The following is a 27,233-nucleotide window of genomic DNA, read 5'->3' as shown; positions in this document are numbered from 1 at the left end:
TACTTAAGGCACTTGAGGCAATTGCAATATGACACGGATATTACAGGGCAGAAACTTGTGCAGCCAGACAACAGATTTCTTTAAATAATCAAGCTACTCATTCTCTTCAGCATCTCCCTCCACATTTACTTTTGTTTAGCTGCAGATCCAGCTTGTTCCGGGGGGCAAGGGAGAGCAAGAGCTGCTCAATTAAAACCGTGCAGCTGGTCAAAGAAGCAGAAATCACAGCAGATGAACAAACTAGCACCTTAGTGATGATGTACTGGCTACGGTGCGCTCCCAGTGCCATCATGTGGTGAAACGTGGTTAACACAACGGGTACCCGAAGCAGAAAAGCCGGCCAACATACAGCCAATAAGTCAGCAAGGAGTTTCTTCCAACCTCGTAAACCATGAAGAGAAAGCTCAGGTCAGCAAGAGGCTGGAACTGAAATACAGCCCAGGCCTTTAATTTACTGCTATCTCTCCTGCTTAGTTTTATATGGTCATTTTTCTTGAAGAAAGAGGATGCTTTATATTTAAATATGTCTGGAATTATAGACGTTCGAGAGTGCAGTATGAAAGCAACACATACTGCATGATCACAGCAAGGCAGAAAGCTTAAAAATCAATTGGCCAGGCCGGAAAAAAATGCAGTGTATTTGACCCTCAGGTGTAGTAAGTCAGGACAAGGCCTGTGTTTGAAGGCTAACTCTGTCCTAGGTACGTACATGAGTGCAGCCTGCTGTTACTCATTGCAGGCCATCCACATTCCCAGCCTTGCCCTCAGAGATATAGTGAGGATTTTCCAAAATAAACTGGAACTTCCATAATCCCTGAGAACAGCCAAGATGCCTAAGCACTCAAAGAAGTTATTTTACCAAAAAGAGTGTTCTCAGAAATTTCCTCTGTCCGGTGAGCAGTGAACTGGGTTTTAAGACAACAGTGCTTACTCCAAGCACCGAAATAGACTTCTCAGCATTGACTGCATCTGTGCTCAGGGCTTACCACAGTTTTCCCAGCAGAAGGATCCCCAGAAGGACTGCTGTGTCCTAGGACAAGGCTGTTGGTTTTTCTTACCTATTCACTTCCTTCAGGATCTTCTCCATGTTCACAATGCTGCGCATCTTAAACAGGAACCATTTGTCAATGGCTGTGAGTTTGTGAATGACATCCACGGGGACTTTGTTATCCAAGGCCTGCCAAAAATAGGACAGTACCAAACAGCCCGTTTAATACATGCTTTGCAAATACAGATTTAGTCTGCAAATAGGTAGCAGCAACTATATAGCATAAAGACATAAAAAGTACTGCAGACTAAGCTGAACAAATAAAAGGTTCATCTACCCCAGGATCCTGCCTCCCACAGCAACAGAAAAAGTGCCCCTCAAGCAGTGTAGGGAGGCACCAGCCACTTCTGCATATGCTTTGGTACCAAAAGCTGACTTCTGTTTGAGCAAGAGAGAGATAATTTGCTTTTCACAGAGCCAGCAGCCAAACTTAAACTGATGGCAACAAGGCTTGGTGCCCACTGAATATGTGCCTTAACTACCTACAGCAAGGCGTATTCAGCCTGCAGCTGCCGACTCCTCCACCTGCACCCCCTTACCACTGAGGCTGCCTAAACCTCAGACCCACTGCCAACCTCCTAGCTGCAAATGTTAAAAAGCAAGGTCCAGCTTCTCAGCTATGGGGGAACTTTTTGCTCTGGAGCATAAATCTTGATTTACCCTTGAAATACAAGGCTGAATCAAGACATATGGCCTTGAAACACCCCTGAAGCAAGGGGAAGTCCAGTCCTGGGTGACACACTGCAGCTATAGCATAACTCAGGCTTCTCTCTCTGTATCTTAAGTTAATCTCAAGATCATTCAAATTCCCCTGGAATTCCATAGCTCCTTGCTGGAGCTATTTTTTTTTTTATTTTATTTTTATCAAACTATTTTCAACCATGGGGTAAAAAGGAACCCCAGAGTTATTATTCAAATGACAATGTTTTACAGGACACTGCAGAATTAAAAAAAAAAAAAAAAAAATCTCAGAGGAATATGCTAGAGAGCTCCCCAATATGATTGTATTGGGGGGCAGTTGTACCTTGATACATTGCAGTTGTATCTTCTATCACTGATATTTCTTGGGTCTCACCGATGGTGTACAGTTACAACTCTCCTGATAAAACAACTATAATCAACCATAATGATAAAACCAGCACGGTATCTTTGCTGAGCTGAAGTAATCAGGCTCATTAATTTGTTATCACACTTAATTGTTTTCTTGCAGGGCAGCATCTCTGGAACAAAGCCAGAGCAATGCCACTGAAGAAAACTCCAGCATTAATCCACGAATGAGCTTGGCCCACTGCACACCGGCATTATTCCTCTGAGTTATCAAGCTGCGGACACAACATTGTACCATCACCGCATGCTTCAGCACTGTGATGCAGAGACTTTATGCCAGCTGAGAGAAATGCACAGGTCACTTTGCTGTGGTCCAAGAAGGCACCACCCGCACAGACAAGGAACGGATGGGTAACAGCTCTCATTGGGCACTGCAAAATACTGACACCACCTTCTACCTTTTCTAAAGGGTTTCTAGGCAGCTTGCCCGGGTGTCCCTCTCACAATTATTCTCTTGTCCTGAGAGGTAATAAGCTGCTGACTTGAATAGCCTGCTTGCTCACAAGCAGCGGTGAAAACATCTAATGCACATTTTGCTCCTTTAGAGTAACCAGTCACTTACACACTGAACCTTCAGCTAGCGCTTGGCACCCAACAGCCACTGCTCTTCCAAATGCCTGCAAAGAGAAGCCTGGGACGGTCACAGTGGTCCCTGAGCACTGGCAATAATAAGACTGGGCTTCTCACACATTTCTGGGTATAATAGCGGTATGAGGCAACTGGTAAAGGGTCCCTCCCATCCTGATTCCTTAGTGGTTGGAAGGTAAAGTCACACTGCCACGTTAGTGGGACGTGAGCAGGTCTTTCTTCTGCTCATCTATTTTCACAAAACACGTGCAGACCTGCATGTCTTGAGGATCTCTAACCTTCAGTCAATGGTCCCAGAGCTATACATACACACACAGGTAGCATGACCACATACACTTAACCTGCTTAGGACGCTTCATTTAAAAGTCCTAGGGATCTTCAAGGGAAACTGAAAAACACAAATGCCTTCCCCTCCTTAACCACAGGAGGGGCAGAGAAAATAAACTGTCTTCACCCCTGTGGCATAAATCTGGAGACTGGCAGAGAAGAATGAGTTTGTAGACAGTTCTTGCTCCCAAATCACCACACTACAGAGGTAAATCGGATTTCCAGGCACAAAATCCCTGTAGGATTTGATCAGGGGTCCCGGACAGCAATCTGATGGCTTTACTCTGTTCAAACCTACATGAAGGAGTACAGACTAAACACATGGTGGAAGAAGGGGGAGGGAGCCACAGCAGGACAGCGTGACTTTAGAGTGCTGCTCACCTTCAAGACTGTTCCATCCAGTAGACACTGGCCCCACACTGGGAAGCCAAGGGGTTTATAGGACTGCCTTCACACCATGAGTCAGGGAGCAAGCCTGGTCTCCAGGCCAAGCAACAGAGGGCAGCTCAGCTGCCCGTGCTGTCTCTAGGGCTGGCACCCTTGTTCCTTCTGTCCTATCCCTGCTCCTCACCAAAGGAAGTATTTAGCTGCCTGTGGACAGGAGCACAAGTGTAAACTAACATGTCTGTAGCGTGGACAACTAGGAGACCAGGGCCCTGGTGTGAAACAGAGAATGGATTGAATCCACAGCGTAAGTCTTCTGAGGCCAGTCGTATACGATCACTAAGAGAGCCCAGAAAAGATCTGATACAACCTGAGCAGCCCTGCTCATCAGGCAGTTACATCCTTGCAGCACTAGGCCACTCTGGCCAAGGAACAAGTCTCATCTATTTCAGCCTCTCTCCTAGTGCCTTCTTTTACATTACAACAGGGAGCTCCCATTACAACAGCAATAGCTCTGAATGGCAGTTGAACTCACTTCCCTTTCACCTGAACAGTTACTGTTTTCATCATCCAACAAAGGAGAGTGAAAAAGTAAAAAAGCCTTGGAGAGCTGACTAGTGGGGCTTGGGGGGGAGGAGAAGACATACTACGCAGCTCCATCCTGTTCCAAACAAACTGACAGCTAATGGGGACTAACTGTTGGCTTTTAAATGTCAGCAAGCTGGAAAGGGATTTCCAGGCAGGCAGCCCCAGCTGCCAGAAGTACCTCTTACTAATATTACTTGCTTCAGTTATTAACGGGGATGAATTAGTGCATTGTCAGGCAAAGGCAGCTCTTTATAGGGAGGGATTAAGACTTTGATCTTGCTTTTTCCGACACCTCCCAGTGAAAATGCCACCAGCTGGGAACACCCAGAGTGTTCAGTGGGACCCAAACTCACCTTCATCTCCTCAGATCCCCTGTGTTAACATGGGACTAAGATTAACCTTTCATAAAAGCTCTCTGAGCCACTCAAAGACAAGAAGCAAGATTTTTCTCTCAGTCACAAGAAAAAGCTACAATAAAGACCAACCACAGCTGCTGAAGGACGTTCTACACTTATGAAGACACACATTTCCCCAGCTTGAAAAGTGAGAGTCAACAGCAGGACAAGCCACACATTTATAGAACATCCTGTGCTTTTCATTCAGGCTATTTATAAGAGGAACAACTATGTGAAAACCTGTTTATAAATACAACCTCAGCTCCCCACATTCGTGTGGAGGGTGTAATGAGATGTATCTACACATGAGCACAAAGGGCTTAAAGACTCCACCACACAAAGTCAGGGGCACAAAAAATAGTAACTGGGCATTCCCCGCCAAGAAGGTTTGCAATCTTAAAAAAAAAAAAAAAACAACCCACAACAGGTAAGTATGAGCTATAAGAGACAGCTGTCCCCTCCTCTTCATAGAGGGTATGGACAGATGGACAAGTTAGCTGCAGCAAAACCAAAGTGTGAAATTGCACCTACCTTGTAAAGTTACTAACCCCACATGTACCATGTGATATACACAGGCAAACACCATGGAGCTGAAGGAAGAAATAATTTCACACCCTAGCTCCCCTTACAATAACACCCCGTTACCCAGACACCTTGAAAGATTAAGTGATTTGCCCAGTGTGACAGGAGAAGGGTTAAAAGAATGCTAAGGGAAGTTGAGCCTATTTCAAAGAACAAGAGGATTTCCTGTAGGCTAAATTAAACATAGAGTTTTAATTTTTTTCTTTTTTCTTTCAAGCCCATACCAATGCAACAATTCCGAAGACAGTTCTCTCACAGACAGCAGCTTGCCATTCTTTATCATCCTCTGTTTCAGTTTTCAAAGGGATCTTCATTTTTTCCTTCCTCCCTTCTTATAAATTAATGGTAACCTGCAAAACTGGCTAACTTTGACTGACACTTACACTAGTGTAAATCAGGGCTGAACCTGATATTTAGGCCAATATTTAGCAAATAATTATATTATAGGAAGAAGCAAAGGAAAGTGATCCAGGTCTCCACCAACAATCAGCTACAAACTGAAGTGCCAGGGCACAGGAATGCACCTGCTGCTGAATGCAATGAGCACTGGCTAAGATTGTACCAAAAGGCAAACACATTACCTGAATATAGAAGATGCAGGAAAATGTCAGCAGGAAAACAAAGTCATATACCCACCCAGCTATTTTGTTCTGCAGAGGAAATTACATGCAATGGAGAATATCCGTACTTCAACAGCAAGGATCCTACACAAGGTGGTCCCAGTGTGCTTGACAGAAGGAGGCAAGGGGGTGAAGAATACTCAACTTCTGTCACCTCAGTTGACTCAGTCTGGTAGCTATAATTCAAGGGACAGAGGTCAAGGGCTTTCTATCTTTCGTTACCTTGGCTATTGCATATATCCGAGTGCTGGAGGGCTCAGAGAGTTCCTTCTGGAGATCTACGATGGCTGGCCAGGCTTTATTCATAGGCAGATGTGAAGTGAAGCCATCTACAGAGGGGTGGCACATTCTCAGAGCCTTTTGGAAGCTCTCTTCAAACGTGCGTCCAACAGCCATGACCTGCAACGGAGGGCACTTCCACATTAGCTATGGTGAGCTGCTGCCCAGATATCCCGTGAATAACAGAGGAGTGCAAATTTAAACCATGAAGATAGACATACAGAAAGATTACAGCCTTTGGACCCCCTCCCTAAGATAGTTCTGCTGGCTTTAAGACAGGTGCAGCTGAGGGAGCCTTGGGAGTTCCACTTCTAGGCCTGACTCTGCCAATATTAGCAACAGGGAGTTTTAGACAAGTGACTCCTTTCTGCTTTCGTCTCCCTATCTGTAAAATACAGGAAGCTGCTGCTCTCCTCTAAACTGCTTTGAAGCACTTTAGTAGAGGGAAGCATTATGCAGCAGCATGGGTGTAGTAATATAGAAGGATATTTCTGTTTAACAACCTGTTAGAGATAGAAACTCACAGTGGGAATTTAAGGTTCAGAAGAAATCTGCTCCTCTTCCTTTAAGTTACATTTAACAGTGACTCTCCCTTGTGAGGGCCCTTTTAAAGGATTACTCCTCCTTGGCATAGCAGCACTGGGGTTTCCCTCCTTCAATCCTGACATCACATCTAATAAGAAAACAAGCCTTTCTCTGTGGAAATCTGTGAGGTAACAGAGCTCTTTCTCAAATTTCTACATTTTTATTTCCCAGTACAGTGAAACCCTAACAGCGTAAAAATCTTCTCAAACACAATGTTGAAAAATGTCAAAAGAAAAAAAATAACATTGTTTTCTCTTCTCTCACAGCTCCAGGCCCACTGCCCAGCACAACAGAGCTCAGGAAAAACCAAGCCAGGCCAGAATGTTCAATTAATAAAAATAGAGTAGGTGCTGCGATCTGGCTTCAAGTTCAGGCCTAGGGAGACAACTGTGCCATACTAATAGAAACAGTGGCAAGAAGCTCTTTGCTTCAGAGACACCCTCTCCTACTCACAGGGCCTGGAGACTAACCTTTTTGCTGAGTACCTCCACCAGCTGCAAACTGCATCTCTTAAGCTTCTCCATCCCTGTTTCAGTTCACCCCCAAGCAGTCATAGACCTGCACAGCTGGAGCACTGACTCTTCCTGTATCCCCCTGTCTCCTGCCTTGAGAAGGACAGGGGGTTCCTGCAGTTCTGCTTTTGTGATATATGACCACTGGAAGGACTTGATACTTCCTCCTGAAAACGTGCATGGCCAGGAACTGTTTACAGCTAATGGTGCACAAGGTTGTTTTGATGTTAGGAAGGTCTTGCGTGTCAATTTAATAAAATAGCTACTTGAAAAGCATTAGGAAAAAAAGGCAGATGAAAAAATACTCAATTAATTATTTTGCTTTGGTAGCTGATATGTAATTAACTAATTAACTGGGTAATTTACCCATTTTGCTTCATTTCTCTCCTCTTAAAACATGGTCTGAAAATGCTGTTATTGTCCCAGACACCTTAAAATCGGGGTTTAAAAGGAACATTGTCATGTTTCAGATATAAGAGACTTAATCACTAAGAGAAGTCAAAACTTCAGACCAAGGTTACGGGTTGTGTTTGGATTTCCAGAGCAGAAGTAGGCTGAGATTTGGCATATGGTTTTAACAGAGAGGACAAATAACTATGGGAACTGTGGCTCATCGGCATCACTGAAAATCTTAACAGACTACAACTCTTAAAATTGTACTCTAATTAACCACCACTACAGAACCCCAAACAAAAAATAACTCTGAGAGTCCTTGTAGTGAGTGTTAAGAATGAAGTCAGCCTCAGGTGATCCAAAGTGGTCTCTTACCTTAGGAGTCAAACCATTTATGAATCCACGCTGTGATATCTAAGACTACACAGTCCTAACTCATTTCAATTAAGTATAGTACTGGATAAAAATCATTTGAGCTGAATAAATACCTTCAAAAGCCATGAGGTCCCTGAAGATAGATATTCGGAGGGTTTCCAAGAAAGAGAAATGACTTTTCCAAGTGGCGAAATGGAAGGGAAGGAGAGAGTCTTGCACTCACCTCTCCCACGCTCTTCATGGAGCTTCCAATCTGGTTGGACATATGCTGAAAACGGTCCAAATCCCAGCGGGGTATCTTCGTAACAACGTAATCCAGGCTCGGCTCAAAGCAGGCAGAGGTTTTTCCTGTCACCACGTTCTTGATTTCTGGCAAGGGGATCCCCAAGGCAATTTTGGCAGCAATGAATGCTAATGGATACCTGTCATAGAGAAGAGGTAGAGAATGGTAGAGTGGGAAGCACTTTGCTTTTACAGATCCCAGAAATGGATCAAGTTAAACAGATGTGAGGTGATTTTCCCCTCCTCAACACAACGGAAGGTTACTGTGCTCAAGCACAGCAGGGTCGATCCAGCTTCCTACCCTAACGCATTGTAGAGGTACCTACCTAGATCTGGGGCTTGCTTTATTACCTGCAAAGCCACCATTTTAAATATCTGTCACACCCACAGTGGGAGCATATAAACAGATATGTTTTGCTGCAAGTCTGTCATCCAAAAAGAAAACAATCAAACTCCCACTGTCCAACATCATGGCTTATCTCCAGTCTGCTATGGCACTTCAACAGCCACAAGAACTGTTGAGAACTGCAAATTAGAGATAAATTTGTGCCTCTCAACAACATCTGCAAAGTGCAATTAAGCAGCCAATTTTTAAACAGCCTGCTCTGACCATCCTTATCTTGATTAGTTTAAGATTAGCCAACAAAACAAAGGCTGCAAGCAATACCATTTGCATCAATCTGACAGACAGCTCATTAATAACTGTGTCCTCTGGGTCCCAGAGGTGATTTGCAGGCAACATATAGATACAGTGGATATGCTTTGTAAGGACAGCTGTTAGGCTCCCCCCCACACCTCCTGGGAGTTTTTCCATTTGTAGTAACAACATCAGCAGGCTGGAATGCACCTGGAGGGCTCACTAACCCCTTCTTCCATCTCCCAGCAGGACCGACTCTCCAAGAGTCAATCCTAGCAGATGCTGACAAGAACTGTTCTTAGAAGCTTCCCATGCAGAAATCTGCACCTTACTGACCTAATGGCTCCAGAGTTCTCCCTAACAGCCAACTTCAGAGCCTTCCTTGCTACAAATTAAGCCTGTGCCTCCCTGTCTTAACTGCATGGAGAGCAGATGCAGGAACCCTTCCTTCTTCCTTGCAGCTGTCACTTATGTATTTAAACAATACACTGATCCAAGTCCCTTATCGTAATTCTTACTTTCTGTTCTACTCCCCTCAGTTTTTGTTTATTCATTTGTTTGTTCTGTAGTATTTCAGAGTTTTTTTAAATAATCTTACCCTGTCGCCTTGGAGGCCAAAGCTGAACTTCTTGAGAGTCTGGCATTAACTTCAATGATGTAGTACTCCAGAGAAGTCGGATGCAGAGCAAACTGGATATTACACTCTCCCACGATGCCCAAATGTCGGACAACTTTGATGGCACGATCCCTCAGCATCTGAAATTCTTCATTAGTGAGTGTCTGGCTTGGAGCCACTACAACAGAATCCCCTGTTTGTCACAAGGTAGCAGAGAAGGAAAATGAGAAGCAGTTCAGTAGCAGTAAATTCTAGCCACATATGTCACTTACTTTGCTAACCCATCACTAGTAATGAAGTTACCACAGACATTCAAACCTGTGGATGCACAGTTGATGAAAAGCACAGACAGTAATAGGCCCAGAGTTGGAGAGGCCAGGTAATCCTATGGAAAATAGGATCACAGGGGTCGGTTTAGCCTAACAATATCCATTTCGCACCCTAACTGGCTGTATCCAAAGACCTGAAGAGCATTTCTAGAGCCCACTTCATCAACCATAAAACTATGTCAATAACAGCAGGCAGAAGAGCACCACATAAAAAAGTTAGAGCCATTTCCAGTCAGCCACCCTGTGCCCAAGCTTACCTGTGTGGACTCCCATAGCATCAATGTTTTCCATATTGCAGACAGCAATACAGTTATCAGCAGCATCTCTTACAACTTCATACTCTATCTCCTTCCAGCCAACAACTGACTTTTCCACCAGAATTTGGTTAGTCATTGCAAATGCCTGGGAATGTGTTAGGGAAAATGAACAGTAAAAAAGAAAACTTATTACAGCATGTTCCGTATTTAAGACTTCTGTGGCTTATCTCCAGACATCCCAGACCAACACGAAAATTCAAAGATGAAGATAAGTGAAGTTCATAGCACTGATGACAAGCACTTTATATTTCTCTTTTTTTTAAAAAAAAAACCCTTGCATTAGATTCATTTGAAAGGCACAGAAAATATTTATGTGATCTGATGGGACAAAAAGCCAGGGCATGTGAGCTCGCAATGGCATATAAATAACAAATAGGAATATAAAAATATCTAAGGCTTCAATCATGCAACAGACACATGCTTTTGTTTATGTATGTGGGCAGCCCCACAGACTTCAACAGAACTCTGCAGAAAGCTAAATGACTAAGTGATGGGGAGCGTGGGTGGCAGCAAACACTATGTAATTAATAGCACTAATAATGCTGCTTATCATTGGCATACTAACCAGAAGCAAGATTCGTGATTTATTCTTAAACTAATCTTGAAAGCACTCCTCAGCACAAGAGACAAAAATGAAAAATATAGTTTGTTGGTAAATGAGCATAATCTAAGTGAATAAATGGCCTTAATATTAGCAGATAGAAAACATTAATCAACTCTCGCTTAAAATCCTAGAAAGTAACGGGCACATTATCAATCCATCCTTTAGCAAAGCTTCTTGTTTTAATGCTGCCCATGAATCAGTCTTCAGTCTGGTCCCCTCTGTAGTTAGCTCAAGCCGTTATTCAAATGCTGCCTTTAGCTCGGTTGCCAAACTTGCAGGAGAGGGGGGGGAAAAACAAACCAAACCAACGAAAAAAAAAAAACAAAGTAGTTTGAGGAGTGGCACTTCACACCCAGCCTAAGCAGGCACTGAATTTGCAGTGATGTCGTGGGAACACCTAACCACACTTGTAAAACAATCTACACTGCTCCTGTGTTACTGTCTATTGCCTTCTCTCACTCAAAATGAGCAGACTCAGCAGACATGAACTCAAGGCCAGATCACCTGAACTAGCTGTGCTAGGAAACACCCATAGATGTTCAGTGATTTGAATTATATACAATTCAAAGTCCACTGTCTGAAAATCCAGTTCACAGAATTACTACAGATGATCTTCATAACTGAAAAGAACAGAGCTTCTGCTGGGCTGTGGAAATGAGTGCCCGAAGTTGAGCTAATTCAACAAGACCCAAATTGTTTTTCACTGTAAATTTTGAAATATTGTTCTCCATTCAAAATGCTGAAGCTCTTCTAGTATAATTTTTGAGAAAATGAGAACATTTACTTAGAAAGTAAAACAGAATCAGACTTTTGGTAGAAAACAAGGAAAGTTTCAGAAACATGAAAAATTTACTAAAAATACGAACTGCCCCACCCCTAAAATTTTACAGATAATAAGATGTTTATAAAGAGCAGCTATTTTACAGATTTCAGGGAAACCCAGAGATATCCAAAACCACTTTTTTAAAAGAACACCAAGAAATGCTGGTCAAAACCCGTTTTTTTCTACTGAAAAATGTTTTGATATAAACCCTTCAGACAGCTGCACTCCCAGGGTTTCTGGGTGAATTTCTGCATTCCGTAAACACAGACCACGTGTGAGCTTGGGCAAGCGAAGCGTTTCCAACCTCAGCCATCAATCTGTAAGATGGGGTTACTGTACCCACTGCCGCCTCCTGCATCTGTCAGTCCTGTCCACTGAGCCTCCCTGTGACAGGCACTGCCTGAGCAGGTGTTTGTTCAGCACAAAGCACACTGGACCCAAAGCCTGTTTGCCTGACAACAATGTGGAGGAATACAAAAATGTCATTTTCACATACAGCTCTTACTGGCATCAGCAGTATTTCTTTCTAGAGATACATGAAAGACTAAGAGATTCAGCAAATCAGGAAAAGACAAAACCAAGAATTTTAGAGATCAATTGGCAGATATTTATTTCCTAAAATTCTGCATTTTTGCCAAGGAAAAAAAGCTTTTGTTTTGTTTTGCTCAATTATCTGTTTACTTTTCACAGCAAATTTATAAAAAACAAGCCCAGATTTCCTACAGAAAAAGAGCTCTCTCTTCATAGTCAGAGACAACTGGTGGATGTCCAATTATGAAGTGTCATCCCATTAAATCTCTACATGAGCTTTTCACCTAGCAAAAATACTGCCTTTAGACAGAAACACAGCAGAGACCCAAGCCTCCCAGCTCTTCTGTTCCTGATACTACATTATCACTCAGCATTTTGAATGTTTCAACTTCCTTCTCATCTTCTATGTGCCATTTACTCCTGAAAGTAGGTGAATATAGCCCACTGTTTCTTTTCAGACTAAAATTGCTGAAACATTTGCTCAAATTATGACTTCTTTCTCATTAATTTAACAGATCTGTCATTTAACCATTTTCATTTCATAATTCCTGCTGACTTGGATAAAGAGGGCATTAGAAGGAATCAGGATAGCATTTTACAGATAAGATGAAGGGTAGGGTATGTACAATTCCAGTGTCTGTGACTATTAGAAGAATATCTAAGAAAATCAGATGTCCAGACTCTATTCCCAAAGCTTGTAATTGCAGACGTACCTTCGTACCAAGGTCCAGCAAACTTTCCTTATCAGGACATATGCCTGACCCCAGACCACCAAGTGCATAAGCAGAACGTATCATAACTGGGTAGCTGATCTTTTCAGCTGCCTTGAGAGCATCTTCAATCTTAATGGAGAGGGGGACACATTTCAGAGATATGATAACAATTAAGATTAATAAAGTCTTCAACTCTGGTTACACAGTTAACTGGAAATCCCATCAGTAAGACACTAAGCTGTCTGAAGATAAAATGAAAAGAATAAAAGTTGGCTTTGTAACATTGCTTTGTTTTGCCAAACAGCAGAAAACTGGAACATGGACTCAAGGAGGTGACTTCTGTCCTTAGTTATGCATGGACTTCCTTTCTGACTTTACATGGACAATGTCCTTACCTGGTCTGTCTTCACAGACTTTAGCGTGAAATAACCCCTCCAACAGACATCCTGGTTTAAGACTTGTTTGGTTTCCACCAAACTCAAACAGGCCTTCCCACTGAACCAATCTTTTGTTTTCAGACTCCCATCCTCAAGAAGGATTTCAGTACTGCTGATTTTGAGGACCTGAAAACCTAGGTCTAAATGGCTTGTGTAAGATTTAAAAAAAAAAAAAAATAGCCACTAAAATGTTATATATTTTTGTGTTGCAGCACAGAATTCACCCCAACCCAATTTACTTTTCTTGCCAATGGCTAAATTAGCTTAGGCTTTCCAAGTGCTTAATTGCATTTTCACTCATTTTAAATAATGGTGTACCAGCATCAACCATTGTGAAGTGCTGATGAAGGCATACAAGCTACAGTACCCACAACTGTATTCAGCTTTCACTCAACAAAACTAGAATTTTTTTTTTTAGTAACTCAAATGGGCAACAGTAACAGCAATCACATCTTCAAAATTGTCTGATTTACCGATTCCACTGCAAAGCTAGGAGCAATCTTTTCATTTAGCTCAGTCAGTTTATTGGAAAAAAGCTTTCTATCCTCTGTAGCCATGATGGATTCAACTGATGTACCTAGGACCTTCACACCATACTCCTGCAGGACTCCTTGCTTGAAGAGTTCCACTCCTGCAGAGCAAACAAAGCCACAATTTTGAGGACTGATGGTAGATGAAAGTATTCAGAAGATATCTGACTATCTGACAAATTGTCTGGTCTCATCAACAGCTAATTTTATTATTCTTTACCAGTATTAGAACTCAGAACCATAACATGAAAGTTTCTGTCCTAAAAATCTAGAAAACCTGGGACTATTAGTAAAGTTACTGCTTGACCATCATCTGCAACATGGTTGGATACTGTTGCAAGAAGCTAAATGGAGCTAAGTTTTCCTTTTGATCTCTGCATCAAGGTGGCCTGAATATTCTCAATTCAACTGTGGTAACTAAGACAGAAGCTGCAAAGCAGGATATATGAATTACTTCTAAGCATCAAACCCAGCAATTAGATGCTATGTTCACAGCTTAGCAATTACTCACTCCCTCATGGCCAGTATCTCTGCCTTGTATCACTTAGTAACCTGGGCAATGTATGAGGTACATGGGTCTTGCATGTCTGCACAAATAGAGTATGCTGAACAGATGGTGAAAACCATGAGTTTGCCTGCCAAGGTGCCTGTATCATTGTCGTGGTTTAGCCCCCGCCAGCAACTAAGCACCACACAGCCGCTCGCTCACTCCCCCTACCCCGATGGGATGGGGGAGAGAATCGGAGGAGTAAGAGTGAGAAACACTCCTGGGTTGAGATAAGAACAGTTTAATAATTGAAGTAAAGTAAAATAGTAATGATAATAATAACAATATAATAATGATGATAATAATAATGATACACGAAGCAAGTGATGCACAATGCAATTGCTCACCACCCGCCGACCGATACCCAGACAGTTCCCGAGCAGCGATCGCGGCTCCCTGGCCACCCCCCCCAGTTTATATACTGAGCATGACGTCATATGGTATGGAATAGCCCTTTGGCCAGTTTGGATCAACTATTCTGGCTGTGCCCCCTCCCAGCTTCTTGTGCGCCTGGCAGAGCATGGGAAGCTGAAAAAGTCCTTGACTAGCATAAGCAGTACTCAGCAACAACTAAAAACATCAGCATGTTATCAACATTCTTCTACTAAATCCAAAACACAGCACTATGCCTGCTGCTAGGAAGAAAATTAACTCTATCCCAGCCGAAACCAGGACAATCATACTTACCACAGTTGAGAGCAGTCTGGCCACCCATGCCCAGAATTAATCCATCAGGACGCTCTGCCTTGATGACCTCTGTGACAAACTGTGGAGTGATGGGGAGGAAGTAGACAGCATCAGCCTGCTTTAAGCCAGTCTCATTGGTCTGCACTGAAGCAATATTGGGATTCATGAGGACAATTTTCACATTTTCTTCCTGGAAAACAAAAATCTGCATTAAAACGAGGCATATTCGGAAAAAGAGTTAACACAGCAGCAGCTGCAAGAAGAGATGGGGTTCAACAAGCAATTCACCAACAGCAGGATTTGGAAAGCCTGGTTCCTTATGTACTCTCCCATAAGAGATTTCTGGTATCTTGTACCAGGCTGAGCTAACACCAGTTCTTTACTTTTGTGCTTCTGCCTGCCTGTGAATCTTGAGGGAATGGAGAGTACCACCTGATTCAGACATTTGGTTGAAATTGTTTAACATATTTAGGAGTAACATAGGGGAGACAGGAACAAGCTCCAGCATAATCATGTCTGTCTTCTGTTGGAAGTCAGACTAAAAGGGACAAAGCAAGAAAAATTTAATCCAAACCCAATCTTTTCTTGCCAAGCAGTAGGTCTTTGATCATGGGTATTCAAGTAGTTCTCAGATTTTTGTACTGACTAGGAACAGTACAAACATACATTTTTTTCTTTGACTTTCCATAAAGATACTTTAATTTTCCTGGTGTTACCACTTTAAATATCTTGTCTTATAACCTTTTTATTTGCTATTGCACATTCCAAAAGACAAACTCTGCCTCTATAATGCAAGACAAAGGTTAGCCAAAACTTCACGCTGCTTTTTCTCTGTCACAGATGAGAAATTAAGATAGAGTGATAATAAAGTTTATCTGTTTCCTACTATATGAAAGGAAGTTTTGCCACTCTTAGCTACAGACAGAAATCCACTACAATTTGCTCAATAATAGAAAAGTCTGAGTCAGAGCTGGGCAGATCAACTCTCCTCACTCTTAAAATATTAGCGCATAATGAGGAAGCCAACCAAGTTTTGCTAATAACAATGAGACCAGAATATGGCCAAACTTAGAAAACACATCAACCACAAGCAGATAAAGAACAATGTATTACTGCTTTGCTGAAAAGGTGGACTGGGAAGTGCAAAGGCTGTAGCCTCGTTTTTTATGGGAACTCATTCTAATCTCTGTCAACTGCTTGTAAAGCAATGAACTTCTACAAACAAACAAACCATTTGCAAACAGTGCTAATTATAGATGCAAAATAAATTTTAAGAGAAAGATTTGCTATAGGGAAGTTGTGGAGGTTAAGAAACAACAATGAAGGCTCTCATTAAAAACAGGAACTGTGATCAGAGATTAAAAAAAGAGTTAAAAGAAACAGGAAGAAGGCTGGCAGACTAAGTCAGCCATTCCTCAAGCAAATGCTACAGAAGTGTTGCTGGAACTGGTATAGAAATTGGTATTTCCCCAGTCCACAATAAGCACGAAAATGCCATAGGGTTTTTCTGTGGTTTTTTTACATTTGTGATTGTTTGACCCATTAGTTTGGGGGAACTAATATATAGCTTACCTGCAGCAGAGGGATTCTCACTCAAAGGTCTGACTGCTCAGTTCAGGTTGTCTTCCTTTGATAACTTAAAATACTGCCTTAAAGGCTGGCTGTAAATTTCTGCTGACCTTTTTTCCCCAAGAAAAGTTGGATTTTTTCACTGAAGCACACTTTCCTTGGAAATATGTGGAACAGGGAAGGGAAAGAAGAAACAAAATCCTTATGGAAAATATTTCTGATTTAGACAAATGACCCCAAATTGGGTAGTTTTCGTGGTGGTGCTGAGGAAAAAGGGTAGATCTCTAACCAAAGCATTCTTCTCTAAAACATATTCAGAAATTCATAGCTATAATTCTGTTGTAATGAACTGGGGAGGGACAGATATATCACTTTCCAGCAAGCTGGAGTATCTGTACATCTCAGCCCTTTCTTTCCTACTTATCTGGGGCAAGGTCTCTTAAGGACCAGCTAGCAGTGATGAGGAAGATAATGAGAGAATTAATGCTCACTGTGCTAAGAGAGACACATTGTACTGATATCACATCCTCTGGCCCAACTGTTCGGGATGTTGGATTTTAATCCACTTGCTGTTTGCCCTTGCAACTCTTTCCTTCAACTTCTGCCTTTTTAATTTGTTATTGCACACATACACTCTGCACAATGGCCACCCATCCTGATTGGATGTCTTTGTTACAACTTAATTAAAACAGTGAGTTAATAATACTCCAGGAGGGCTCCATTCCTCTTTTTGTGTAATATCCACCTGTATTCAGACCAGTTGGGAGAATCCCCACACCAAGTAATCCAGGTTTTTCAGATGACCACAATCCAGTCTCTGTTGTTCACAGATGCTTCCTGGTCTTGTTCTACAGAGGATCTTCCTGCCTTTGATGAACAGTCTTGCAAATACAGATTCACTGACTGGGGAAGTCCGAGCTCCACAGGGTTTTACTTTTTAAAAGAGGCACCCATTTAACTGTATAGGACTGAATATTAACAACAGCATCTTCTTATAATGAATCGGCATACAACAGGCTAGGAAGAACAGCAGTACATAGCAGAATGAATCAGAACATCCAGCAGTGAGAATCCATATTGATTATTTATTAAAAAAAAAAAAAAGTCTAAGGGGAAAGAAATCTCTCTTGTCTCCTGTTAATTGTCCCTGTTCTCTCCCATCCATGCTCTGCAGCTTTCCCCTAGCAGCCACTGACCAACCGCCTTCTCTCCCACATGCAACTGTAAATCACTCTGCCAGAGGCAAGGTCAGGAAGTGCAAGCACTGCCACTGGAATGGCTGATTATCCTGCAGATCTGAGCAGCTGGCTGGTGGCCATGGAAAGGGCACTGTGGGAGGTCAAGCCAGGGAGATTTATAATAAACACCACCACCACCTTCTTCCACAAACCAGAGCTGTTTGATGGACAAAAGAGAAAAAGAAGGGAGAGAGATGCCTCCTTTCCAACTCAGGTCATTATCTGCACTCACGAACTCTGGGATCCTCCACTGCTAACTTGTTCTTGTTTTCTTGATGACATGGCCACTCTGAACTAGTAGGCAGCAATAGCAATACAGGACACAAACAAAGCATATACAATACGTGTTGTAACACTGGGACCAACCCAGAGCAATCCCAGATTATATTTAAGATTACTGTAATTGATTTTTTCCTTCCGTGACTCCAGGGTCAGCACAGGAATAGAACGGCCCTGACGACAGAACAGCCTCAGAGCCGCTCACAATCATCATCTCATCTGAAGACAGCTGATACATCTGCTCTGAACCTGTCAGGCAGACCTCTACAAGCTCTCCTCCTTCTTCATATGAGGTTAGACATGAACTAGGGGGCCCACATAACTGTTACATTACCAGTAATAACCCCAACACAGGAATACTTCTATGCTTCTACGCCACCTTCTAGCATGAGCTTTTCCCCTAACACCCTTTCTAGGTTCTTTGCCCTTCTGCAGTATAAAACAGTCGGAGTGAATTAGACTCCAAAACCCACCATATGAGCGCACTACACAGGATGCTTCAGCACAAGCACCATTTTAAATGCATGCATTTATCAGGCACGTACAGAAGTACACATGCATTTTTCTTTGCTTCAGAATAATACAGCTCTCCAAGCTTCAGAAAGGGAACTTCAGAAACCAGGTAGTAAGTATACTGGACAAAATTCATCCAAAGGAATGACTTTTCATTCATTCCTTTCAAGATTATGAATCTATTCTGGAAACAAGACTTGGTATATATGAACTTTAAAAAGTTTGTCCCACTTAAAATAAATACCATTCAGAAAAACTGCCTTGATAAGGGGTTCAAAATCTTTTGCATAACAATCTTGACAGCAGCCAACCATTCAGCTGTTGTTACTATCTGTGTACCTTGCAGTGTGTTGGCATATCCCAAAAGTTTCAGCTCAGGTGTAGCTGACCATATTCCTCCTCTTCATTTCCATTCAATATGACAAGCCTGGAGTGACCAGTCACACATCACAAATAACAAACTGCTTGAAGACTGCAATGGAAACCTCAAAAATGTCTCTCTTCACAAAGTAATTGAGTGGTTAACTCACATCACCCGAACAACAAATTGACAAACAAAAAATGTCTAAGTTTCCCTACAGTCATTTATTCTCACCAGCTTCTCTGCCCCAGTGATACTACAGTTGGATGATCACAGTTAGCTGTGAGAAGGGAAAGTAAATTACATGAGGTTAGTATTTTCAGAATATCCTCTCACCTTCATGGCTTTCACAGCCTGGGATCCAGAGTAATCAAATTCTCCTGCCTGACCAATTGACAGACCCCCGGATCCAAGAATGAGAACTTTGGAGACCTAGAAGTGTCAAACAGCATGAAAAAATCAGTTCCATGGTAGTGGATGTTGAAATGAACAGAGATGGTGCAGCACTGAACAGCCTCAAAGTACAAAATGTAAGTTATGAAAAGAGAAGAAAAGTCACCTCCGAAGCCCCTGCAGTTTTACTTCTAAGAATATTTTACTGGACTTCTCCCATATATCTCTGGTTAGAGAAACACATGACTTATGCATACGGCATACAATAAACATGTTAATTGTATCATGTGCTTATAGAAAACCATGCCTCACTTTGGCTGCCCATGAAGTCGAGCTGCCTTCTCAGATAGCAAAACTGTATGAAATTCAGCTCACACTAGGAATTTCAGACTTATTTGCTAAGCAACAGAGCATCAACATTATGCTGCTGGCACAAAATCTCACAGCCAGATTATCCCAGGGCACCTCATACACTGCTATGAGAGTACCTTTCTTGGGAGAACTACAAAGAAAAATACATGAAACAACAGATCTTAAAACTTTCTCAAAGAAAAGGGAGTTAATAACACAAGAGACGCCTGATGACTGAGAGACAGGCAGCTGACAGGCCTTTCATAAGGGAAGCCTCCTTTGACTTCCACGGTCAGCTTTTGGTGCCATTTTGTACCATGGGTTCAGTAGGAATTAACAAGCTCCTAGCCCCACTGACAGGCATGAATAATGAGTATCTATGTACACTGACCTCCACTCTGGAAGCTGTCGCTCCAGTCTTGGGCAGGACTGAAGAAATGGTAGTGCCTTTCCCTCTCTTAACCAGTGAAATAAATGAATCAAACAGGAACTAGGAAAAATAAGTACACGTATTTAATCGCCAGAGTGGAACTAAATAAATACCAAGCAAAGAAAGGGAAAATAGGCCATTTGTGAGCTCAAGCTATCAACGCTGTTCTGCTGCCTTCAGAAAGTGGATTTACACCATCAGAGACGATCATTATTTGAAATTTATTTAACAACTTTGATACGTCTGACAAAGCTGCATTCAAGAAAGTGAGGTCTTATCAGGAAGAAAACACATATCAATCACATCTGTATGCTCTGCTTGTTTATGGCTGGCAGGGCAATGAATGAGCATGCGTTAAAAGCTAAAATACAGAAGACCATACACTTAACTAGCTCAAGGGAACCATCTGGAATGGAGCCTGCTACAAAGCTGGGATCTGAACAGGTATATCGAAACATCAGTTGCGCTAAATCAGTATCGTCCTTCCAGAGGAGATCCCAGAGCAGCTGTGAGAAAAGTGTCGTCCAGCCAGGCCAGGCAGGGGAGACAGAATGACCACTGCCGGCATGCAGGCAGCTGCATGCAGTGGGACAGGCTCCCCACCTGACCCCACACTTGCAGAGATTCTGTCCACATGGCCCCTGAGGCTGGCTGCCAGGAATCGTCTATGGAAGGAGTATGAATGTGTCCTGCAAGCCTAGCAGGATAAGCGCTATGTTATCAAACCCATCCCAGCACTGGGAGCACACAGACTTGGAAAAGACACAGCTAAGGGTTGTTTTCAGTTCTCTGAGATTCACTAGTCAATCAGAGTGCTAGGAAACTTCTTGATATCAAGAGATTTACTTACAGGTTTAATCAACATCATCAAATTAAGATTAAAATAAGCACTTCTATGTATTCTTCCATCTTCCTCTCTCAAGAAATGTTAAATATTTTATTTATGTTCAGACATGCCTCCTCTGCCTTCCACATCCACTGTTGCTGCTTAGTCATACTCCGTGAGTACGCAACCAGTTGTTGTAGAATTTGTGCGAAGTCACAGATGGGGGATTAAAATTGCATTTCACTTTGGAGAATCAGAGTGAAGAAGTGTGAATCTATTTACATAACTCTACAGTAATTATAAAATTTGAAAGTGGAACTAAAATGTATTAGAAAATTAATGATTTTATTACAAAGCATCTGGCTAGTATTTTTTTCTGTTAAGATAAAACACTTTTCCTTTTGCAATCACCCTAGGTACAAGAGATTTGAGCCTGATCCTGCAAAGGCTTAAGCACTTCAGTAACTTCTAACACACAAATAATCCCACCAGGACTCAAAGCATACACACCGTATGAATGGAATCATGGATCCAAAGCACACAGAAGTCAATAGATGCCTTGCTGCTGATTGTAATTAGCTGCGGTTCAAGCTAAGCAGACACAAGCCTATGCATGACTGGGCCCTCTGTTAGAATCCCGACATTTCCAAAACCAAGATTTAAGACCATCACCAACATAAAGACTTGTCACTGTAGCCGATACATATCTGCACCCCTTAGCCCATCTGAAAGCAAGCCCAGACCAGTTCTCATACAATACCTCTGTGTCTCTTGGACCAGGATTTGCATCTGGGTAGAACTGTGCTGTGAAAATCGGTCTGGTCTCATGCATAATTCCCTGCAGGAATAAAAACAATCATCTTAGACACCTCCTTGCAAGCAGGCAAGAGAATAGAAAGCTACATCTTTCCCTGTAAGCACTGAAGGCCAAAGGACTGGGGTATTTCTAGAGGCTGCCAAGTTTACATCCATTTCATTCCCAGTCTTCAAACAACGTCTTATCTGAGGAGTCATTGAGCCTCTTGCTCTTCCACTAACACTCCAATGCCTGTATAACCCACTGAGCTGTGCATGGACAAGAAGCATAGTGGAGACATCACTTCCACCACAACAAACACTACTAAGTTGTAAGCACTTAACAGAGCAGATAGGCTAGTATCCCTCCAGAGGTAACCCTGCACCAGGCAGAGAAGAAAAACATGCATGGCAAGAAAAGATCACCTTGGACAAAGCTGTTACGGAATGAAAAATTTTACCATCCTGATCTGGTTGGTTTTGTCACAGGAGAGATGGATTTGGGTCACGCTCTTTACTTCCTGAATTGACTTTAAATATTGACACAGGGCCTTGCACATGATCCCTGCCTTGGGTCATTTTCAGGCCTGTGATGGAGTGGGACCACTGCTCTGGACAAACAACAGCTATGAAGGACCTAATCTGAGTCTGGAGACAGTGTTTGTAGTTTCAGTTGGAGCCAGGAAAAACAGACTTCTCATTTGCGTGGCCTGATAGCACCAGGCAGTGTGGTCTGCTGCAAGACTACCCTGTAGCTGTCATTGTTTACAGCCCTTCCAGATGGAAGTAGAGAAGTCCCTCAAGAGGGAACCCAGGAAAAAATAGCTCTGATACAACCTGCTTCCCTTAGGAATGGACAAAGGAGTCACAACAGGTCCTACAGAGCAACAGTGCCATCCAGAGCTGCAGGGTGGGATGCTGGCATAGGACAGGGATGAGAGATGAGCTACTGATCACAGCTGATCCATTATGGTATGAGTTTCTACCCTCAAAGAATGTCATCAGTCTGTCACATTTTCCCTGAAAGCTCATGTTACTTCTAGTTACATACAAATATCTTTTAAAAATATTCATTCCGTGGCTTGTCACTATTTGGAAAACTGTGCTGGCTCTGTTGAGCTGCAGTGGGTCAGGTCAGTCACAAGAAATGTTTTTTTCTCTTTCAAACAGAAGAATGCAACAGACTGCACATGAGAGCCCATCCAACCCTGTTCCTGTTTTGCATCCCATGCTAAAACAACATTGTTCCTTGCCCCTCTCCATCTATGAAGGTTTAGGAGACTGACGCTGCTTTGGGGCTCACAGAAAATGGTCCTTTAGCTCACATAAAAGAATGCCATGCTTCTAGATCCAGAAGACTCATGTCCAACCTTTATCATAGAATCACAGAATGCTTTGGGTTGGAAGGGACCTTTAGAGGTCATCTAGCCCAACCTCCCTGCAGTGAGCAGGGACAGCTAGATCAGCTAACTAGATCAGGTTGCTCAGAGCCCCATCCAACCTGCTTTATGCAAAAGCACCATCACACTTGTCTCCAATCTTCAGCTAAAGCAAACATGAAAGGCCTGGGGATGAAAGGGTTAGTTTGTCAACACAGCTAAAACAAACTAATTTCAAAAATTTAACCAAACAGCTGCAAGTCTTTTGTATTAATATCTTGTTTGGTAACATTTGTCTCTGTTTAGATAACTCTGTAAGGATAAAGAAAACAGCAAGTGACAAACAACAAACTTATTCTAAAACCATCAGCTGGAAATTACTGCTCCTCAATCCTGCAAAGCATAGCCAGGATATGCCAGAACAGCACTGTTCAATCTGCCAGACTTGATGTGGGGCATTTATACAAAACAATGGAGAGGCATATTCCTGTGGGGGAAATTGTTTTTGAAAATACCTTCTTTTTCAGTGATTTTTTGATAAATTACAAGATGTCACTGACTTGTACAACACCGGGCCTAATGGACAAGGCTTAAAACGGGCAATTACAAAGCCTGAGATCTGTTTCAATGTTTGCCTGACCCTGTCAAAACTGAGCTATGGGATATTGTTTTCCTTCCTATGCTTTTTCCTGTTCAGCAGTGAACCTCCAGAGGCCAGGCATTTTAAATTTTTTTTTCCCTACATGGACGTCGCTTGACATGAGATGTCTACCTTAGATCCTGTAAGTTGTTCTCTAGAGTTAACTGCCTCTCTCTCTCTCATGACTTCAGTTCTTGGAATTCTATTTACAATAACAGACCAAATTAGACTGCAATACTATTCCTTTTCTGTGCTGGGCAACACAGAACCAACACAATAAAACAGTGACACAGGCTAGCACACCAGCGGCACAAGCCTTAACAGAACAGTTACTGAGTGAGCACCACTAATGGTAGGGAAATCACAGAAGCTAATAAGGCAGCTGTTCAAATGAAATCATAAGGTCACTGTTGCAATCCTACACTTTGGGCTAATATGGAGAACAGTGGTAATGGTTCACTCCCTTTTGGGCTGTAAGGCAGGGCCCCAAGTAAAGTAGATGGTCAGATCACCAAGTTTAGTCCTGATAACTAATTGTAATCTGATAGCAAGCTTCCAGGAAGTGAAATAAAGTGAAATGGAGCCTTCATTCACTAGAGGCTGCTGTGTGCAGGTATCTGGAAAGCATGAGCTCACCTCATTCGTTTGATCATTGGCATTCACAAAGAGAGGTTTCCAGCCAGGTGGGAGGGTAGAGGTGTCGATAGCATAACCATGGTTCTGAGCAGTGATGACAGCCTGTCCATTCACTGCATTCAGGACAGGCTGGTTCTGTCCTCTGAAAGAGAAAGAATCAGAGAACAGGGGACAGAAGTGCTAGATGTGCCCAAATGCCACAATTAGGAAGAGCCGATAACTGTAGGGATATACATAGCAGTTCAATAGTAGCTGTTCAATACTGGCAGCCAATCTCAAAATGATAAATCCTAGGAGAAACTTTGCTATCCTTCAGTTTGATGGGGATCAATTACATCACATACTTTCAAAACACCCTCAAAAAAAGCAATGCATGACATGGCAGTTTAAATTAAAGGCAAGGAGAATGGTTGGAATGAAGAAGTAATGTTACTGCCATGCTAGCTCCCATTAAAGCAGTTCAGAAGCAAAGCACTGCTGCTCTGTGGCTTTTTGCAATGCTGAGCTGGTCTGTCTGGGCCCTGGGAAGCAGAAGAGCTGCTGCACCTGTTGGCCATCTGCATCTTGTAGGAAGTAGCTCCAGCTGCTATTCCAGTGATTAGATTCCCCATGCTAATTCCAAACAAGGGCTCTGGGCGATTGCTCTCCAGGACCTGAAATGAAAAGGTTTTCAAGAGATATTAGAGTGTCTCTGTTCAGCAGTTCCAACATAAACCATGCTAGTTCCCTCACAGCAGCCACGCAGACTTGGGAAAAAGCTGACTGCAAGGGTGGCAACAGCCTGTAAGGGAAAGTTTCCTTCTCTCCTCTGATTCAGAGGGAAGCTTCAGAACACAGCTTGATGTCTCGGTCTACTTGAGGGGAACAAGCAATGACACTCTGCATTACAGCCATTTAGTGTGCAACATTATTTCAAATGGGAGCACTGTGAAATCAGGGCTGTTCTTTCGTAAGTTCGCAGAGGTCCTGAAAGAGCACAGGGTACTTTAAGGCACCGGTAAGGTAATCACGGTAATCATGTTTACTATGTATAGTTCACTGAGGTCTGTATAGCCTTATTGTAAATACTGGTCTAGAGGCAACTCCCAGTGGGCCAAGATGAGGAATACCCAGGCAGCTGAAACGACTGAATGGCATTTGGTCAGTAACATGTTAGTACAATCAACTGTTTAGATTTCAGGCACTTAAAAAAAAGGCAAATAAACAAGAATAATTGGCCTATGGCTACTACACTGTACCTTTCTGACATTCTGAATCACCTCCTGGGCCTTCATGGGATCCCCTGGACCTCCAGAAATTATGAGTCCATCATACTGCATGCTGGTGAAATCATGGTCCCATGGAACCAAATGCACTTCTGCACCTCGCTGGGAAAAAAACCAAGAGAACATGAGGGGAGGAGGGGAACAAATGAATTTGTGTCAGGATGTTGGTCCCATGCTCTCATGTCCCAGAGGGTGAGTTTGTATTTCAGTCATTCTGTTGCCAGGGACAATAATGAGGCTTTTCTCCATTATCTGCCCAGATTATTTTCACAAAACTGATAGACTTAGTCTCTTTGAGCCATCTCAGTGTTTGTCAAGTTTGTCTGAAATTCACCACTGAGATCAAAACTTACTAATGGGATGCAAAGTAAGTGTGGGGGAAAAAAAAAATGTTCACTTTTACATGGTGCATTCATCCTAACTGCTAAAATAGGGCTTCACAGCCTCGTTCTACAACATGCCAGAAATAGTTCTGCATGTGAAAAATGGGATGAACATCCACATTAACTAAAAACCAGAAACAGGGAAATCCTGTACATCTAGAGAATGAGGACACCGCATTCATTCCTCCTGTGTGCCTAGAGAAGCAAGGACTGCTACACCACTGTGCTAATAATAGGAAAAGATTTTCACAGAATAATAGAATTAAAGAATAACTTGGGCTGGAGGGACCTCAGGAGGTCTTCTGGTCCAATCCCTTCTCAAAGCAGGGGTAACTTGAACTTTAGGGCAGGTTGTTGAGGGTATTGGTCAGTTGAGTTTTCACTATCTTCAAGGACAGGCATTCCACAACTTCTCTGGGCCCATGTCACCATTCACCACCCTCACTGTGAAATTTTTTCCCCCATTTATTTTTTGACAATGTTGGTTTGACCTTCATTGTTGTTCTTTAGAGAGACTGTGCCTTGTCTTGTTAAAGCTCACCTTCCAGGAATTCTTCTCATGGCTGAGAGGTTGCTGCACATGTCCTCTTCCTTACCCCCTCAATACAGTGTACCACATTCAGAAAACAGCTCCCAGTCCAAAATAATCGTCCTAAAAATTGTACCTCATTTTAGAGGGAAACTGCTACTAGAATGTATGTGTCCAGGTGGAAGGCAGACTAGTGAACACAGGCGAGGCTTTTTACCAAAGCAAAACAAGAGATGAATGACATAAAGCACTGACCTACCTTTACCAGCAGACGGATAACGTTGTGCTTCAACCCACAGTCGACAGCTACAACTTTAATTGGATTCCCTCTGCCATAAACCTTGACTTCCTATAAAAAGACAGACCATGCTGTAAATGACAGATCACCTCCCATCCCCAAAACACAGGGAAGAGGAGTAGAATAACTTTTCACCAACGTGCAGCAACTGGTACTTAACAATCAATTTACATGGAAATCTCCAGAAGCACTGCAGACATTAGCGCTTCCTTAATTTTTTCCATGAAAGCAGAAGTTATAACGTTCTTTTATATACTGTTGATTACAGCAGTAACAGCAATCCCTAAGAAATCACTTGTTTCCATAGCTAATGACAAGCTTTTTTCCCGTGTTTCACCTCATTAGCAGTGAAGCAGCAAGCCAGTTCTCACAGATTATTGCAGCCCAAGAGAAATGCCAGATACACGGCGAGAGATTTTCAGCTGCCATGAAGTTATCCTGCTGATGCCAGTGGAGCAAGGCTACTTCACACCAGCTACAGATGCATCACATTAAACACCACCCTGACCCTC

The 27,233-nt window shown here is 42.5% G+C and overlaps 1 protein-coding gene across 1 annotated transcript in view; it reads right to left on the bottom strand.

Annotated features, from left to right (window-relative positions):
* Positions 1 to 27,233, bottom strand: part of CPS1 (carbamoyl-phosphate synthase 1) — a 93,320-nt gene that overhangs the window by 46,139 nt on the left and 19,948 nt on the right. The window contains exons 7-21 of the mRNA XM_009481893.2: positions 26,683 to 26,772; positions 25,485 to 25,613; positions 24,793 to 24,899; positions 24,247 to 24,388; positions 21,557 to 21,634; positions 19,932 to 20,030; positions 19,133 to 19,228; positions 14,837 to 15,026; positions 13,546 to 13,703; positions 12,636 to 12,764; positions 9,905 to 10,049; positions 9,301 to 9,511; positions 8,007 to 8,205; positions 5,862 to 6,038; positions 1,059 to 1,177 (exon numbers count right to left, since the gene is read on the bottom strand). Of these exons, the coding sequence (XP_009480168.1) occupies positions 1,059 to 1,177; positions 5,862 to 6,038; positions 8,007 to 8,205; positions 9,301 to 9,511; positions 9,905 to 10,049; positions 12,636 to 12,764; positions 13,546 to 13,703; positions 14,837 to 15,026; positions 19,133 to 19,228; positions 19,932 to 20,030; positions 21,557 to 21,634; positions 24,247 to 24,388; positions 24,793 to 24,899; positions 25,485 to 25,613; positions 26,683 to 26,772 (2,069 nt within the window). The remainder of the gene's footprint in view (positions 1 to 1,058; positions 1,178 to 5,861; positions 6,039 to 8,006; positions 8,206 to 9,300; positions 9,512 to 9,904; positions 10,050 to 12,635; positions 12,765 to 13,545; positions 13,704 to 14,836; positions 15,027 to 19,132; positions 19,229 to 19,931; positions 20,031 to 21,556; positions 21,635 to 24,246; positions 24,389 to 24,792; positions 24,900 to 25,484; positions 25,614 to 26,682; positions 26,773 to 27,233) is intronic.

The sequence above is a fragment of the Pelecanus crispus genome, chromosome 5 (assembly GCF_030463565.1).
Source record: "Pelecanus crispus isolate bPelCri1 chromosome 5, bPelCri1.pri, whole genome shotgun sequence".
Classification (NCBI taxonomy): domain Eukaryota; kingdom Metazoa; phylum Chordata; class Aves; order Pelecaniformes; family Pelecanidae; genus Pelecanus; species Pelecanus crispus.
This window is presented reverse-complemented; position numbering and strand designations above follow the sequence as displayed.